The sequence below is a fragment of the Piliocolobus tephrosceles genome, chromosome 1, assembly GCF_002776525.5.
Source record: "Piliocolobus tephrosceles isolate RC106 chromosome 1, ASM277652v3, whole genome shotgun sequence".
Taxonomy (NCBI): Eukaryota; Metazoa; Chordata; class Mammalia; order Primates; family Cercopithecidae; genus Piliocolobus; species Piliocolobus tephrosceles.
This window is the reverse complement of record NC_045434.1, coordinates 178,141,211-178,160,146: the sequence shown is the minus strand read 5'-3', so window position 1 is coordinate 178,160,146 and position 18,936 is coordinate 178,141,211. Positions and strand designations below refer to the sequence as shown.

At 41.3% G+C, this 18,936-nt stretch overlaps 1 protein-coding gene across 1 annotated transcript in view; it reads right to left on the bottom strand.

Moving 5' to 3' along the window:
• The window catches only part of KLF18 (Kruppel like factor 18), a 2,939-nt gene extending 2,145 nt beyond the window's left edge, over nucleotides 1-794 (bottom strand). Inside the window, exon 1 of the mRNA XM_026455760.1 lies at nucleotides 3-794. Coding sequence (XP_026311545.1) covers nucleotides 3-794 — 792 coding nt within the window. The remainder of the gene's footprint in view (nucleotides 1-2) is intronic.
• Between the last annotated feature and the right edge of the window lie 18,142 nt (nucleotides 795-18,936).

Sequence of the window (18,936 nt, the reverse complement as noted above, 5' to 3'; positions counted from 1 at the left end):
TGCTCCCCGTAGAGGGTCTGGTTACCAGTGGAGGTCGTCATCTGCTCCCTGTAGAGGGCCGGGTTACCAGTGGAGGTTGTCACTTGCTCCCCACAGAGGGTCTGGTTGTCAGTGGAAGTCATCATTTGCCCTCTATAGAGGTCTGGGCTGGTTGTCATCTGGCCCCCAGAGAGGGCCTCATCGCCACTGGAAGTCACTGTATGACCATCAGTGAGGGTCTGGTCAGTACTGAAGGTCACCTGGTCCCCACACAGAGTCTGGTTAGCACTGAGGGTCTTCATCTGATCTCCATGCAGGGCTAGTATCTGACTCTCAGTGAGGGTCTGGTCACTACTTGGAGTGTTCAGCTGGTTACTTTCATTGGAGATTGTCATTTTGCTTGCAGTGATGGCTGTCTTCTGGCAATCAGTGGGTGATGACTTTGGGGTGTCAGTAACATCTGTCATCTGGGAGCCTGCTGTGTGTTTTATCTGATCAAAGGAAGTCACTTTCTGGCCCATGGAATAAGTCTCATTTAAGTCTTCAAGGTCTTTAAGAGGGTGCATTGTTAAGTCCTGGGTGAGAACTGTCCCAGGGATGTTAGTGCATGCAGAAGTCATCATTGTGGGCCCCAAGGGAGGCATCGTCTTGCTCCAGGTTGACTCATGTTGGCTCTCCTCAGCATGGGCAGTCAGAGGCATACAGTTCTGTGGTTCTGGTGCATCTGGGGTTTCTGCCCATTTTGTATGTTGCTCAGAGAGATGCTGGAAAAAATTCTCAATTTCCTCAATTGCCTGGAGGAGACTGGAATCCATCTCTTTGCTGTTGCCTGATGACTGAACTGGATCTTTAGTTATGGGATCCTGCAAAAAAGTTAATAGGTGAGGGGTTCATCCCAGCTCAAATTCCAATCCCCACATACCCTCCTTCTCCATCCCTGTTGAGCCCACCATTATCTCTTGCCTAGAAGCCTGTAGTTGCCTCTCAACTGACTCTGGAGTTAACTTCATCCAGTGTACCCTCCACACACAGAGTAACATTTCAAAAGTGCAAACATTTCTCAAATGCAAACTTTTACTAAGCCAATCCTATCTACCAATGGAGGCAAGAATCTAGATGGATGCTGTGAATGTCCCATCATCCTCTGAAGAGATCTGACCCCAGAGACTTTTCCAAAGTCTCCTCTCCAGACATCTTACCGGAGATTCAGCTGATTAAACTTTCAAATAAATTATCTCATTTCATTTCCACCATGACCCCAGAAAATAAGGGTCATAATTAATCTCATTTTAAAGAAAATAGAAGTCCAGGGAGGTGAATTGACTTGGCCCAGGTGGAATACTCTTAACTTGTACTGGACCTATCTGGCTCTGGGTCCTTACAGTCCCCTAGATAAATGGGGACATTTCTCCCAGAGATCTCCCTGGGGGCACCCACTGATTCTGGCCGCCTGAAAGCCATCCTGGAAACCACCAGCTTCTAGGAACCATTCCACTATGGACTGAATGTGTTTCTCCAAATTTTGTATGTTAAAACTGAATTTCCAATGTGATTGTATTAGAAGGTAGGGCCTTTGGGAGATGATTAGGTCATGGAGACAGAGCCTTCAAGAATGAGACGAGTGTTCTTCTAAGGGGCTGAGTTCTTTACTTCTACCAAGTGAGGACCCAGCTAAAAGGTGCCATCTACGAATCAGAAAGCATGCCTTTACCAGACACCAAGTCTACCAGCTCCTGGGCAGAACAAACTAAGACACATTCCAAGGAGCAGTTTCTTTGGAGACAGAGGCATAACTGTGCATATGGACAAGGTTTATATTTCTGTTCAAAGTGGCCATCCATATGCTTCTAGGCTTCCTATGTCTCTGGTATGACGTGTATGTATGTATGTATGTATTTATTTATTGTTTTCTCTGCCCCATATGATCTGCAAGAAAAGTGTCAAATTTATAATGAGCTCCCCAAAGCCACTATCTGGGTAGCCTCACATCTTTTTCATTCCCTGTGCCTCTTCCCTGCTTTTGTCCTACTCTAGCCAGATCAGTCCACTCAGTTTTGCCATGTTCCTATCCAATCCATTGCTCAGTCTGCCCTACCTAGCCAAGTTATCTTATCTAATATGTTCTTCTTTCCTATCTCTGCCATCAAAGCCTGGTCCCTCCTGCCTTGTCCCGACTCTCAGAATAGAGAAATACCATAATTCTCCCAGGCTGTATTCAAAATGTGTGACAGGACTGCCGTTAAATATGGTGGACTGAGGAGACCCTGAAGTCCTTCCCTTCTACACCAAATCATAAAAATGATAGATAGCTTTAAATATGTACATATATAATGTATACATATTATAAAAATATTTATATTTAATTATATATTTTTATATGTAATAGATCATATATAAAATATATTACATATTTTTATATATTTTATATGTATATATTTATTTTATTTATTATTTATTATTTTATTTTATTATTATATATTTATAATATATAATACATATAAATTATAATATATAAATATAATATGTAACATATATTATATATAATATTATATATAAATAATATATAAATATATAAATATAATAAATATATAAATATTTATATATTATATATACATAAAGAAAAATTTTCTTTTATTATATATAATATAATATTTATATATACTTTATATACTTAAAGAAAAAAATTTCTATAAGTATATATATTTTATATACTTAAAGAAAAAATTTTCTATAAGTATATATATTTTATATACTTAAAGAAAAAATTTTTAAAACCTCAAAGAATATATATATATAATATATCTATTTATGATAAGTGGAATTTCCCAAGAACTAGAAGGAGGTACCCTTAAAAGAAGGGAGATAATTAAAGCCATAGTGGAAGCAGAAGCCACTTTCACTTGGAGGTCTGGGCTGATGCCACTTCCTATGGTGACACCCCACCAAGAGGAGCTCTCAAAACCTAGGAATTATTTTTATTTTTATTTTCAGAATTGGATTCTCTCCAAGCTGCCCTGGATGGATTTGAACTACTGGGCTTAAGCAATCTTCCTGTCTCAGACTCCCTAGTAGGTGGGACTAGAGGTGCTTGCCACCACATCCACCTCTAAATCCATATCCACCTCTAAATCCATAATACAAATCCATAATAGAAGTAAAACTGGAAGGCCAGGCATGGTGGCTCACACCTGTAATCCCAGCACTTTGGGAGGCCAAGGTGGGTGGATCATGAGGCCAGGAGTTCAAGACCAGCCTGGCCAAGATGGTGAAACCCTGAACCTACTAAAAATACACAAATTAGCTGGGCTTGGTGGTGGGCACCTGTAATCTCATAATCTCAGCTACTCAGGAGGCTGAGGCAGGAGAATCGTTTGAACCTGGGAGGTGGACTCCAGCCTGGGTGACAGAGTGAGACTCCATCTCAAAAAAAAAAAAAAAGAAGAAGAAGAAGAAGTAAAACTGGAAAATTCACAAATTTGTGGAAATGAAAGAACATACTCTTAAACAAACAATGGATCAAAGAAGAAATCACAAGGGAAGTTATAAAATGCTTAGAGATGAATGAAAACAAAAACACAATAGACCAAAATTTATGGGATGTAGCAAAAGCAATGCTAGAACAGAAATTTACAGCTATAAACACTTACATTTCAAAAAACAAGAAATAGCTCAAATCAGTAACCTAACTTTACAATTTAGGGAACTAGAAAAAGAAGAACTAAAAGTTTGCAGAAGGAAGAAAATAATAAAGAATAGAACAGGCCAGGCACAGTGGGTCAGGCCTGTCATCCCAGCATGTTAGAAGGCTGAGGTGGGAGGATCCCTTCGCCCAGGAGTTCTAGACTAACCTGGGCAACATAGTGAGATCCTGCCTTTACATTTTTTTTTTTTTTTTAAATTAGTTGAGTGTGGTGGTACATACCTGTAGTCCCAGCTGCTTGGGAGGATGAGGCAGGAGGATCACTTGAGTCCAGGAGATGGAGGCTACAGTGAGCTGTTATTGTGCCACTGCACTCCAGCCTGGGTGACAAAGAAAAACCCCATCTGTAAAAAAACAAAACATAAAAGAACACAGCAGAGATAAATGAAATGGAAATTTTTAAAAATAGGGAAAAATTAGTGAAACAAAAAATCAATCTTTGAAAAGATCAGCAAAATTGACAAACCTTTAAGCTAGATGGACTAAGAAAAAGAGACTCAAATTACTAAAATCAGAAAGAAAAGTGGGGACATTACTACTGCTTCTACAGCAATAGAAAGGATTTTAAGACAGTACTATGAACAGTTTGTACACCAACAAATTGGATAACCTAGGTAAAATGAAGAAATTCATAGAAACACAAAACCTATCAAGACTGAATCATCATGAAGAAAGAAAATCTAAACAGACCTATAACTAACGAGATTGAATCAGTAATCATTATCTCCTAACAAAAAAAAAGCTGTGGACCTGATAGTTTCACTGGTCAATTCTACCAAATTTTAAAGAACTAATATCAATCCTTCAAACTTTGACAAAATATTGAAGAGGAGAGAATACTTCCTAACTTACTCTGTGAGCTGAGCATATACCCAATGTCAAAGCCAGAAGTGATGCTACAAGAAAAGAAAACTACAAACTCATATCCCTTAAGAACATTGATGCAAAAATCCCAAGAAAATACTAGTAATCCCAATTCAGCAGCATATTACAAGGATTATACAACAAGACCAAGTGGGATTTATTCCCAGAATGCAAGGATGGTTCAACATATGAAAATCTATTTTCAATATATTTATTGAAAAAATATAGCTATAAGTGGACCTATGCAGTTCAAACCTATGTTGTTCAAGGGCCAAATGTATACACAAACAATGGAATATACAACTGAATATCCAGCCTTAAAATGGAAGGATATTCTGATACATGCTACAACATGGATGAACTCTGAGGACATTATGCTAAGTGAAATAATCCAGCCACAAAAAAGTGACTCACATAAAAAAAATCATGTGATTCCACTTACATGAAGTATCTAAGAGTAATCAAAATCAGAGGCAGACAGATAGTTGGGGGGAAAGGGGGAGGGGGAGTGAAGAGTTAACTGTTTAACTGGTACAGAGTTTCACTTTTATAAGATGAAAGAGTTCTGGAGATTGATGGTGGTGATGGTTGCACAATATTATGACTATCTAAATACTGCCACTGATCTGTAAACTTAAAAATGATTAAGATGGTAATTTTGTGTTATATATATTTGAAGATCATACAAATAACTGAGAAAAATTCCAAAAAAAAAAAAAAAAAAAAATCCCAAACAGGAAATCTTTGAAATGATGTCCTCTAAGATTAAAATCAATCTCTAGCTGTCACAGCACCTCTAGCTCTAGCTACTCAGAGGCTGTGGGGTGAGGTTCCCTTGAGCCCAGCAGTTTGAAACCAGCTTGGGCAATATAGCAAGACCCCCTCCTCTCTAAAAAATAAATATATAAAATTAAACTTTAAAAATCAACCTCTAATAGCATCTTACTCTTACACTTAGTTTCCCACCATTCCTGCCCAAGTAAAAGCTTAACTCCTGTCTACCCGGTCTCCCCACCACTGGACTAGAAGCTCCTCTGAGCAGAACTCTATTTCATCCTGAGCAAGGCCTGATGGATACCACTGGGAACCTTAGAAAACAGGAACTCAGTGAAGGACTCATTCCTACCCCACCTGCTCTGGCTCTGCTTCTGGTCCTTTAAGTTTCTGGCCCTTGGAAAAACAGATGGCTTTCATCCCCAGTTTAAGGAATTATTAAAACGATAGTCCCGGCTGGGAGCAATGGCTCAGGTCTGTAATTCCAGCACTTTGGGAGGCCAAGGCAGGCAGATCACTTGAGGTCAGGAGTTTGAGACCAGCCTGGCCAAAATAGTGAAACTCTGTCTCTACTAAAAATACAAAAAAAAAAAAAAAAAAAAAAGAAAGAAAAAAAATTAGTCGGGCATGGTGGTGCACATCTGCAGTCCCAGCTACTTGGGAGGCTGAGGCACGAGAATTGCTTGAACCTGGGAGGCAGAGGTTGCAGTGTGTGGGGATCGTGCACTCCAGCCTGGGCGACATAGCAAGACACTGCCAGAAAAAAAAAAACAAAAAACAAAAAACCCATACCAATACCAAACCAAAACAAACAATAAACCCTGATAGTTCCATCCACGGGCTATGCTTCCTTCTCTTGATCTCTAATAATTCAACCCAACCCACCCAGGCCCCTCTGACTCATGAGCCTAGCGTTCCTTGTATACTTCCATGAGCCTTCGACCAGACCACGATCTCGTCCTGGGCTCCTGCCAACATGATAGCAAGACTTCGGGTGCCGTCGAGAGACCCCCAGGAATCACAACCACAGCCACCTCTGCAGACCCCGCATCTGTCTGATGAAAGGCATGCCCTGCACAGGGCAGGCTCGTGGAAGTAAAAATGATCCTCAGTAAATGAACCGTTTCAGACACCTCTCTGTACTTCCCTATTAATGGGTTCCCTTGCTAGCATTCTGGACGTCTACATCTTTGAATTTCTGACCTACCGCTCCATGACACCAAGCTTCGCCCTTTCGTTTGGAGGCAGACTCACCAGAAATTGATCCATATTGCAGGCCGGGCACTTTGCTACTTGCAGACAGAGAGGAACACACTCTGAAACTGCTGGGCGCCTTCTGGGGCCTGGGCTTTTATAGAGCCTGGCCGGATGCGCCAGGTCACTGCTTTGCGTCTTTGGTCGGCCACACCCCTCGGGGCGGAGCCCAGGGCACCAGCGACCTACCGCCTGTATAAGCAGACTGATTGAGCTACCTACCAGAGGCCTCCGGACATTAATGCAATCACTGCCCCTGTTCTCATTGTGCAGGGAAGCAATTGGCATTAATTAGCGAATTTTACCCTCTCCAGTATTAGGAGGTGGATTTTATCATTGTTATCATGTAAAGCAAAAACTGAGACTCAGAGATATTAAATATTTGCAGGAGGTCGCAGAATCAAACACAGATAGTAGATTTGAACTCAGACGATTTTGCTCTTACGATCTGAGTCCTTAAATACACTAGAGGCGTCAGATTCAATCAGCTGTTCACTTATGCAGACTCCACCTCTTTGGCAGCTGTAAACTTAATCAAATTACTTCTACTATGAAATCCTGATAATTCCATCAGTTTACCCTGAAAAAGATTATGACTTTTTTTTTTTTGCTGTGGTTTTGACTTATTTATTTATTTATTTATTTATTTATTATTTATTTATTTAATCTTGCATAATTATCTTGATAATTCCATCAGATTACCCTAGAAATTATCATAGTAACTTTCTTTCTTTCTTTCTTTCTTTCTTTCTTTCTTTCTTTCTTTCTTTCTTTCTTTCTTTCTTTCTTTCTTTCTTTCTTCTTTCTTTGTTTCTTTCTTTCTCTCTCTCTCTCTTTTTGGCTGTAGTTTTTACTTACTTATTTTTAATTTTATCTTGCCATCTATTTAGTTTTGAGACAGGATTTTACTCTGTTGTCCAAGCTGGAGTGCAGTGGTGCAATCATGGCTCACTGTGGCTAATTTTTAAATTCTTTGTAGAGACGGAGTCTTATCATGTTGCCCAGGATGCTCTCAAACTCCTGGACTCAAGCGGTCCTCCCACCTCAGCCTCCTAAAGTGCAAAGATTACAGGCATGAGCCACCATGCCCAGCCTTCATTTTGAATGTAAAAAAACAGATCCTTTTATTTTAGATACAGAGCACGTTCATCCACTCATTGTTGATAAAGTTTTAGAAATACTTGCTATACAAATATAGTATTTGATTGGGAATTAATTTTTGTTTTGTTCTGTTTTGTTTTTTTTTTTTGAGATAGAGTCTCGCTCTGTCGCCCAGGCTGGAGTGCAGTGGTACGATCTCGGCTCACTGCAACCTCAGCTTCCTAGGCTTAAGTGATTCTCCTGCCTCAGCCTCCCGAGTAGCTGGGATTACAGGTTATGCTGCCACGCCTGGCTAACTTTTTATATTTTAGTAGAGATGGGGTGTCACTGTGTTGCCCAAGCTGGTCTCGAACTGAGCTCAGGCAATCCACCCGCCTCGGCCTCCCAAAGTGCTGGAATTATATGTGTGAGCCACTGCACCCAGCCGGGAATGAATATTACAGCGTGATTTCCACAGGCACAGTGTTCCCATCCTCACCGTCATTCCTACTAATTCTGAGAAATTTTAAAAACACGGAAAAGTATAAAAGATAAGACTAGAGATCCACATACTACAATCCAGAATTATCAGTTTCTTCATCTATTTACTTGCAGTCTTTTTTTTTTTTTTTTTGACACGGAGTCTCGCTCTGTTGCCAAGGCTGGAGGCTGGAGGGCAGTGGTGCGATCTCGGCTCACTACTTGCAGTCTTTTTAAGGAGAAGAAGATATTTAGACACAAAGCTGAAGTCTCACACTCACTCTCTTCCCTCCTTCACTCTTCACAGGTGACCACTAGCGAGTGTTAGGCTATATTCTTCCAAAGCATTTCAGAAGCATTTATGTACATACATGTATAGTATGTGTATAGTACTGAATTTTGTGAGGGAACTTTTAATTCAAATTTACAAAAAGTGGCTGGACATGGTGGCTCACGCCTGTAACCCCACCCTTTGAGAGGCTGAGGTGGGAGAATTGCTTCAGTCCAGGAGTTCCAGACTAGCCTGAGTAATGTAGCAAGACCCCGTCTCTATTTAAAAATAAATTAAAAATTAGGTCGGGAGCAGTGGCTCACGCCTGTAATCCCAGCCTCTCATGAGGCGGGCGAATCACTTGAGGTCAGGAGTTGGAGACCAGCCTGGCCAACACGATGAAATACTGTCTGTACCAAAAAATACACAAAAAATTAGCCAGGAGTGGTGGCATGCACCTGTAGTCCCAGCTACTCAGGAGGCTGAGGTGGGAGAATCGCTTGAACCTGGGAGGTGGAGGTTGCAGTGAGCTGAGATCACGCCACAGCACTCCAGCCTGGGCGACAAAGCGAGATTCTGTCTCAAAAATAATTAAACAAACAAATAAATAACACAAAATAGCAAACACATTTACAGAAAGTCATTGTACTATAGCATCATTCTGCAACTTGATATTCTCCCCTCTCAACCTGATTCTGAGATCTTCCTGTTAATACATGCGGATCTCAGGTGTTGCACTTACAGATATATATTATTCCATCATAAGAATTTCTCCTTTTCAGTGTTTCTAGTTTTTGACTACTACAAATCAAACCGTAGTAAATATCCTAGTACATATTTCCTGAGCACATACATTCAAAAGTAGAATTGCTAAGTATTTCTGAAGTTGTTACAAGGAATGTTTCCCTACCCCCAAAGTCATACAATTTTAGTACACAGCTTTTTCTCTCTCTCTTTTTTTTTTTTTTGAGACGGAGTCTTGCTCTGTTGCCCAGGCTGTAGTGCAGTGGCATGATCTCGGCTCACTGCAAGCTCCGCCTCCTGGGTTCACACCATTCTCCTGCCTCCGCCTCCTGACTAGCTGGGACTACAGGCGCCCGCCACCACGCCCGGCTAATTTTTCTGCATTTTTAGTAGAGACGGGGTTTCACTGTGTTAGTCAGGATGGTCTCGATCTCTTGACCTTGTGATCTGCCCTCCTTGGCCTCCCAAAGTGCTGGGATTACAGGCGTGAGCCACCATGCCCAGCTGTACATAGCTTTTTCAATGCCTGCTTTTCATCTCTGTGGATTTTACTTTTGTGTATAGTTCATGGTCTATTTTCCCCCACTTGGAGAACAAATTACCTCCAAACCATTTTAAAAATTGTCCCATATTTCCTCCCATCCTGATCCACTTCTATCATTATCATATTCCAAATTCAAATAATGCATAGGTCTCTTTCTGAAATCTGTTCTGCTCTGTTCAGTCAACACCACAAGAGTCTTATATATTTATAGATGATCATATCTAATTTTGTATCTTCCTTTCCAATGCTTACAACTTACTGCACTGGTGAAGATCTCCAGATCAATGCTGATAGTAATGCTAACAGGCATCTGTTTTCTGTTCCCAATTTTAGTGGAAATGTATCTAAAGTTTCATCATTGCCTTTGCTGTAGGTTTCTTTGTCGGACCCAGGCTTTTTTTGTTTTGTTTTGTTTTTGAGATGGAGTCTCACTCTGTCGCCCAGGCTAGAGTGCAGTGGTGCCATCTTGACTCACTGCAACCTCTGTCTCACGGGTTCAAGTGATTCTCCTGTCTCAGCCTCCCAAGTAGCTGGGATTACAGGCACCTGCTACCACACCCAGCTAATTTTTGTATTTTTGGTAGTTACAGGGTTCGCCACGTCAGCCAGGCTGATCTTGTACTCTTGACTTCAGGGGATCTGCCTGCCTCAGCCTCCCAAAGTGCTGGAATTATAGGCATGAGCCACTGCACCCGGCCGGACTCAGGCTTTTTATCATATGAATACCCCTCTCTTCAGAAGGACATTGAATTTTCTGATGTCCTACAAGTTACATACATAAAGTATCTGTTAAAATTTACTTTATTGATGGTGCTTTGCTACAAAATGATTATTTCTGATGCATTATGAGGTGTACATTCCTGATAAAAGCGTTCCCATTTTCAAAGTTTTTATTTATTTTATTTTTATTTTTTGTAGAGGCGGGATCTCCCTATGTTACCCAGGCTTGTCTTGAACTCCTGGGCTCAAGTGATCCTCCTGCCTCAGCCTTTAACAGTGTTGGGATTATAGGCGTGAGTCATCACGTCCTGCTGTGGTTTTTAAATGAGTATGACTTTTCTGGAGTCTGAGGTGGTGTGACTTCTGGCTGAAAGCTTCCCACATTCACCATATTGATAAATCTTCCTACCTGTGTGGATTCTCAAATACAGAGCAAGAGTTGAGAATTAGGAGAAAGCTTCCCCGTAGCCATGGAAACCACAGGGCTGCGCACCTGCGGGGCAGCTCGCACACACAGGAAGCGATGAACTCTGAGACAAGGCTCTTCCACAGCAAGTTCACAGGGTTGATCATCTGAAATCTCACATCTACACTAAGTGGTATTTGCTGACAGAAGACGTTTCCACATTCCTTACACTCATAGCATTTCTCTCCAGTGTGTATGTTTTGGTTTCTTATGAGGTACTTCTTCAGGCCAATAGCTGTTCCACACCCACTACATTTAAAGGGTTTCTCTCCAACATGAAATTTCTCTTGCTCAGTAAGGTTTGATTGTCCACTAAAGGTTTTTCCACACTCCTTACACACAAAGGGTTTCTCTTCTGTGTGCGTTCTCTGGTACTGGATGAGGTTAGACTTCCGAATGAGAACTTTCCCACAATCTTTACACTCAGAAGGTCTCTCTTCAGTGTGAATTTTCTGACTGGTAAGGAGACTTTCTTTCTGGAAAAAGGATTTTCCACATTTCTTATATTCACCAAGCTTCTCTGTGGTGTGAGCGTTCGGATGGTTCATGACATACTGCGTTTAGTAAAGGCTTTTCCACAGTCATTACATTCAAAGGGTTTCTCTCTACAGTGAAAATGCTCGTGCTCAGTGAAACTGACTCGTAGCTGAAGACTTTCCCACATACCATACAGGCGGAGGGGCTTTCCCCACAGAAACCCTCTGCTGGCTGAGAGGGATGTCTAAACAAAAGCTTTCCTGCGTTCACGAGGTTTCTCTCTAGTGTACTCTAGTGTACATTTTTTTTTTTTTTTTTTTTTGAATGAGGATTGACTTTTGGCTGAAGATATTTCCACATTTCTTACATGTATAAGGTTTATCTGTGTAAGAACTTTCAAATGCAGGGTAAGGAATAAGGTGTGAGAGAAAATGTTGTCATATGTAGCACATTCAAAGCTTTCTTTGCAGTATAAATTTTCTAATATTCAATGACGTTTTTGCTGCTTTCACTGGCTTCTCTACAGCATGAATTTTCTGCTGCTTTATGAGACTGGTAATCTAGCTAAAGGCTTTTCAGTATTCCCTAGAGGCACAGGGTTTCTCCTCAGTGTGACTTCTGTGTTCCATGAGATGGCCTGTGAGTAAGTTTCTCCACATTTGGTAACTTCATAGTTTCTCTTCAGTATGAATGCTCTTGTCTCAGATGGGGTACAAACTTTTTTACCCCATCTGAGGTAAAATGCCTTTTTAAACTGAAGGCATTTTCACACTGATGTGTACTTAAAGGAGGTTAATATCATAAGGAGTAAACTGTGGGGGAGGGGATTCAAGTTAATTAAATGAATGATTCTTTCCTACACAATATCCCTCGTGATTAAGTCCAAACTGTGTTTCAAACTCAAAACTTCAAAAGTGTATTTCCTAAAAAGAAATAAGGTCTGAGATCAGAGGAGGTAGTTTTCCAGTTTTCATTTTTTCATTTTTATTTTAATTTTTTGAGACAGAGTCTTGCTCTGTGGCGGAGTGCAGCGGCTTGATCTTGGCTCCCTGCAGCCTGGACCTCCTGGGCTTAAGCAATCGTCCCACTTCAGTCCCCAGATTAGCTGGGGCTACTGGCACTCTCCACCACACCTGGCTAATTTTTAAAATTTTTTGTAGAGATAGAGGTCTCACTATGCTGCCAAGGCTAGTTTTGAACTCCTGGGCTTACACGAGCTTCTTGTCTCCGCCTTCTAAAGTATTGGGATTACAGGCATGAGCCACCATGCCCAGCCTGCATTCTAAGTCTTGTTACTTCCCTATCTGCTAATCATCTTCTCAGGCTTCTGGATAGATTTCTTTTTGACTTCTTGCTCCACCATCCAGTTTGTCTTCTTGCTTCAATAGGGGATCATATAACCTACTACTGGGGAAATGACACAGCACTCCAATGTTAATGCTAGGGCTGAAGTACCATCCTAGAGCACAGGATGAGACCTGGGGCCTCTCGGCCTTCTCCAGGATGAAGAAGGCAAGATGAAGTTTCCAAGTTTGCACAAGGAAGCAGCCCCATTGGGCAATTCCACCAGTAGCAATAGATTTTAGACACACTCCTACTTTTATTTTTAATTAATTTATTTATTATTTTAATTCTTTTTTATTAGTATTATACTTTAAATTCTAGGGTGCATGTGCACAACATGCAGGTTTGTTACATATGTATACATGTGCCATGTTGGTGTGCTGCACCCATTAAGTCGCCATTTACATTAGGTATGTCTCCTAATGCTATCCCCTCCCCGCCTCCCCTCACCCCACGACAGGCCCCAGTGTGCGATGTTCCCCATCCTGTGTCCAAGTGTACTCATGGTTCAATTCTCACCTATGAGTGGAGGTACTCCTATTTTACACCACATGGACCCAGGGACCATACTGACCCTGCCAGTAAAGATCAGAATGTCTACCCATAATGGCGTTTTTCAAAAGCCAGCCAAATTTCGCAGTGGGGGGTTGTATATCAACTTTAATAACACTAATGTTGATAAGTTCTGATAACCCACTATCATTGGGCCAGCCATGATAATGGCATTTTTTGATGTCCATCTCTTCCCTGTCTCCAGGTCCAGAGACTATTTCACCCTAGCAGGGCCCAACACACACCTGGAGTCACGCAAGTGACTTCTGACTTCATTCCAACTCCACTCTAAGTCTCCGTTGGGTCCTCATCACTTCTGGCTCATCCATTATCAACAAGCCCTGGGCTTTACCAAGTTTTAGAACAACCAGTCCCACCCAAGGCCACCCCTCTTGGCCCAGGGTTCTATAATAAAATTTTTCACCAACATCCGCTGGAGAGTGAGGAGTTTAAAAAATGGTCCATGGTATGAGTCCGTGATTTTACCACTGTGAGAAATAAACATGCAATATATCATTTTAACTGATGCAAGATTGGATTTTGTTTAAATAAAAAGGCTAAATTAATCACCTAAATTATTTATAATTGTTTATGAGTCTTACAGTTTATTACTATTTACACTATTTTAAAGAATCCTAAATGCAAATATGGATATACAATTAAGTTGAATCTTAATTTAAATAACCAATGTTTTCATAAATTCTGTTCTTGTAAATCTGAGACAAAACTGAAACTTATGTGAATCTGTGGAGTTATTCTATCTACACTAACTGGGGAACATTTTTATTTGTTTAGTTTTTACAGACACGGTCTTGCTATGTCACCTAATATTCTTGGCCTCAAGCGATGCATCCGCCTCTGCCTCTCAAAGTAATAGGATTATAGGCCTGAGCCACTGGGCCCCGCCCACCTGAATAAAGTTTTAAGGGGTCATATTTCACTGTCAGATTCTTAAGATTAACAGTGATTGTATCATTCTTTAATGATAATTTAATTATGTTATCCAAAATGAATTGACTTAAGGATCTTGGACTTAATACCACATTGAAATAATTAGTAATCGCTGTTTACCTGGAAGCCTTCAAAGAAATTAAAATTCGGGGAAGAGAAGTAAATAAAATTCATAATAACCATAGACTATTCAAAAGAATTTTAATCTGAATATATATTTTAATAATACAAGCTTTATTCATAAATAAGACTCCATAAAGTTAAAAGCAGGAACAGTTCCTGTTTTAAAAAGGGAATATACAAATGCAACATGCCATTTTATTTATAATTGCAAATTAGGTTATTTTAGATGGATGAGAATTGAGATATCATTAAATCCCATTCCTGCTTCTCAGATCCCACAAAATAATAGAACCTCAAGTCCTCAGATCTAGCAATTATAGCAGATTTCAAATGGCCTCTAAATATTGGCAGTAACAGCCCAGTTTCTTCTCTTGCAATAAACGTGCATTATTTGGTAAACAAGGGAACATGGCATTCAGATTTCTACACTATTGTGTCATAGAAGTAACTCCCATGTCTTCATTCGCAGTGTGTATTCTCACCTTTATTTCCCATTCAGTAACATGGCCAGTTTCATTATCTTTTGTTTCAACTTTATTTATAAGAGAATGCTGATTGCAAACAACATACAATAGAGGCATTTCAAATCAGACAGTAGAGTTACTTGGGATATACTTGATTTTAGTTTCAGACAGAATGACTTCCTGGAGAGTCTTAGTTACGATATCGCAGTAATGATGATGGTAGAAAAATTTACAATAAACATTTGGCAAAATGTTAGGTTACAAGGCAGTCATCACCTAAAAACACTTCATCAGGGTGCATATACGAATTGTGAAATATCGTGGATTTAAGCCTGGCACAGAACCAAAACTGGGTGCGCTGGACTTGAACAGCTGCTCAGTCCCCAGCACAGGTCCATATCAAGGAGTGAACCAGAAAGAGCCCTTTTAACCCCAGGAAAGTCTTCATTTGCCCAGACTAGAAACCGAATCTCACTCAGAAACCAGTTATGGGCCTTACAGTGACTCACGTCTGTAATCCCAGCAGTTTGGGAGGCAGATGCAGATGGATCATTTAAGGTCAGAAGTTCGAGACCAGCCTGGCCAATATGGTGAAACCCCGTCTCCACTAAAAATACAAAAATTAGCCAGGCATGGTGTCATGTGCCTGTAATCCTAGCTACTCGGGCGGCTGAGGCAGGAGAATTGCTTGAACCTGGGAGGCAGAGGTTGCAGTGAGCCGAGATTGCACTACTGCACTCCAGCCTGGGTGACAGAGCAAGACTCTATCTCAAAAAAAAAAGAGAAAAAAAAGAAAACAGTTATGTATTTTTGACTATGTATTTGTTCTTCGTGATGTTCAAATTAAGATAATAAAGCCAAGTCTTAAAATCATTGCTCCAAGGTAGCACCTTTGGGCTGGGGGTGGTGGCTCACATCTGCAATCCCAGCACTTTGGGAGGCCGAGAGAAATAGATCACCTGAGGTCAGGAGTTCAAGACCATGTCAACATGGTGAAACGCCACCTTTACCAAAAATACAAAAAAATTAGCTGGGTGTGGTGGCACACTCCTGTAGTCCCAGCTACTCTGGAGGCTGAGACAGGAGAATCACTTGAACCTGATTGTGCCACTGCTCTCCAGCTGAGCAAGACAGAGAGAGACTCCATCTCAAAAAACAAAACACAACAAAACAAAAAACACGAAATACCACCTTTGCATTAACTTTAGCATTTGTAAGCACCACCTGGAGAATATATTCAAATACAGATTTGTGGGCCCGGCCAGCCGGGCACAGTAGTTCACGCCTGTAATTCTAGCACTCTGGGAGGCCGTGGCGGGTGCGTCACTTGAGGTCAGGAGTTTGAGACCAGCTTGGCCAACATAGTGAAACCCCATTGCTACTAAAAATACAAAAATTAGCTGGGTGCGGTGGCTGCATGCCTGTAGTCCCAGCTACTTGGGAGGCTGATGCAGGAGACTCACTTGAAGCCGGGAGGTGGAGGTTGCAGTGAGCCAAGATTACACCACACTCCAGCCTGGGCAACAGAGCAAGACTCCATCTCAAAAAAAAAAAAAAAAAGAAAAAGAAAAAAGCTTTCAACAAATAATCATTTAATCATGTTGTTTGGTGTGACTATATAAATGTGTAGATATACACACATATCTACCAATGCATAATACAATTATTGAATATAAGGAATATATAAAAGAGATACTCAGAGAACAAGGAATTGTGCTCTCGGTATATAATCTGTTTTCAAAATTCTGTACAAAAATATTCTTTGTTTTTCATCTCTTAGACAGGGATCTCACTCTGTCACCCAGGCTGGAGTGCAGTGGTGCAATCACAGCTCACTGCAGCCTGGAACTCCTGGGCTCCAGAGATCCTCCGACCTCAGCCCCCAGAGTAGCTGGAACTACAGGCATGCACCACCATGCCCGACTAATTTTTGTTTTTTTTGGTTTTTTTGGTAGAGATGAGGTTTTGCCATGTTGCCCAGGCTGGTCTCGAAGTCCTAGGTTCAAGCTCTCCGCTGGCCTTGGCCTCTCAAGTGCTGGGACTACAGGCATGAGCCACCTCAATCGGCCACCCGGCTAATTTTTTTTCTTCAATTTTTATTTATTTTTTTTATTTTTTGAGACAGAGTCTCACTCTGTCACCCAGGCTGGAGTGCAGTGGTGCAATCACGGCTCTCTGCAGCTTCAACCTCCTGGCTCAAGCGATTCTCCCGCTTCAGCCCCTCAAGTAGCTGGGACTGCAGGCGTGCCCTACCACACCTGGCTAATTTTTAAATTTTTTGTAGTGATTGGGTTTCACCACATATCCCAGACTGACCTCCAACTCATGAGTTCAAGTAATCCGCCTCCCTTGTCCTTCCAAAGTGCTAGGATTACAGGTGTGAACCACTAACCGCGGCTCTGCTAATTTTTAAAATAACTTTTTTAGGTTTGGAATGATTGCTTGTGGGTGGAGTCAGTGGAGGGAAACCGTGGTCAGGCACAGTGTGGTTAATTCCTGCAATCCCAGTGCTTTGGGAGGCTTCGGCAGAAGGATTGCTTGAGGCCAAAGTTGGAGACCAGCCTGGGCAACAAAGCGAGGCCCTATCTTTAAATAATAATAGATATATATATATATATATATATATATTATTTTTTTTTTGAGACAAAGTCTTGCTCTGCTGCCAGGCTGGAGTGCAGTGGCAAGATTTCAGCTCACTGCAACCTCTTCCTCCCAGGTTCAAGCGATTCTCCTGCCTCACCTTCCCGAGTAGCTGGGACTATAGGCGCATGCCACCATGCCCAGCTAATTTTTATATTTATACTACAGATGCGGTTTCACCATGTTGCCCAGGATGTTCTCAATCTCTTGACCTCGTGATCCGCCCACTTGGCCTCCCAAAGTGCTGGGATTACAGGCGTGAACCACCATACCTGGCCTAATAGCAATAAATTTAAAAAGAAAAGTAAATCAATAAATTAATAATTTTTTAGGCACGTGGCCTCACTCTGTTGCCCAGTCTGATCTGGAGCTCCTGGCCTCAAGATCTATAGCCTCAGCATCTTGAGTAGCTGAGATTACACGCATGAGCCACCACGGGCTTTTATCTCTTCTGCCTATGCTGTCTCATGAAGCTACTCCCTGAGAGTGTTAACCTTTGGGTTGACTTGCATTACATTTTTGGATAGTTCAACTTGGGACATCTTTGAAACCATAAGGCATCTTCCATTTGAAAGAGTATTTCTAATAATCCTCATGTAACTTTCTGTTGAGATGTAATACAAATATTCTCACTGATTAATAACATAGGCAGACGTGTGGCTGCTGCTCATTGTCAAGTCACCTTTGGTCTTATCTCTGTGAACCGACTGGTTCTTTCTCGCCACTTTTCCTGATACTGCCTTTCTCTATGATCATGGTTTCTCTTGCACCCAGGCTCTTTTTGCCTGTGCCCCTCCCAGATGGCCACTTAATAGCATCAAAGATTTGCTTCCTCATCTTGCTTGGGCATCTAAAGGCAATGCACCCTCAAAGGCATTCTAGAAACAGTTTGTTTGCTACACTCCAACTTCTTCTGGAGTTGTTCAACGGTATATTAAAAATTGCCTTGTCATTTTTACAACATGGGAAAAACTGGCAAGACAAAGAGAAAAACATTAGGGGTGCCATAAGGTTGTTTCTACCCGGAAGAGTACTCCGTTATCCTCCGGTCATATTCCCTGAGGAAGGCGCTTCACCTCTGTGGAATTCTTCCCCCAAACCTATAACCTCAGCCTGATCGTGAAAAACCCCAACTGAGGGACATTCTAAAAGAATATGTGACCATGGCTAGTCATGGTGGCTCACGCCTGTAATCCCACCACTTTGAGAGACCAAGGTGGACGGATCACTTGAGGTCAGGAGTTCGAGACCAGCCTGGACAACAAGGTGAAATCCTGTCTCTACTAAATATACAAAAATTAGCCAGGTGTGGTGGTACACACCTGTAATCCCAGCTACTGGGCAGGCTAAGGCAGGAGAATCGCTTGAACACAGGAGACAGAGGTTGCAGTGAGCCGAGACTGCACCACTGCACTCCAGCCTGGGTGATAGAGCAAGACTCTCCATCTCAAAACTAAATAATATAATATAATATAATATAATATAATATAATATAATATAATATAATAT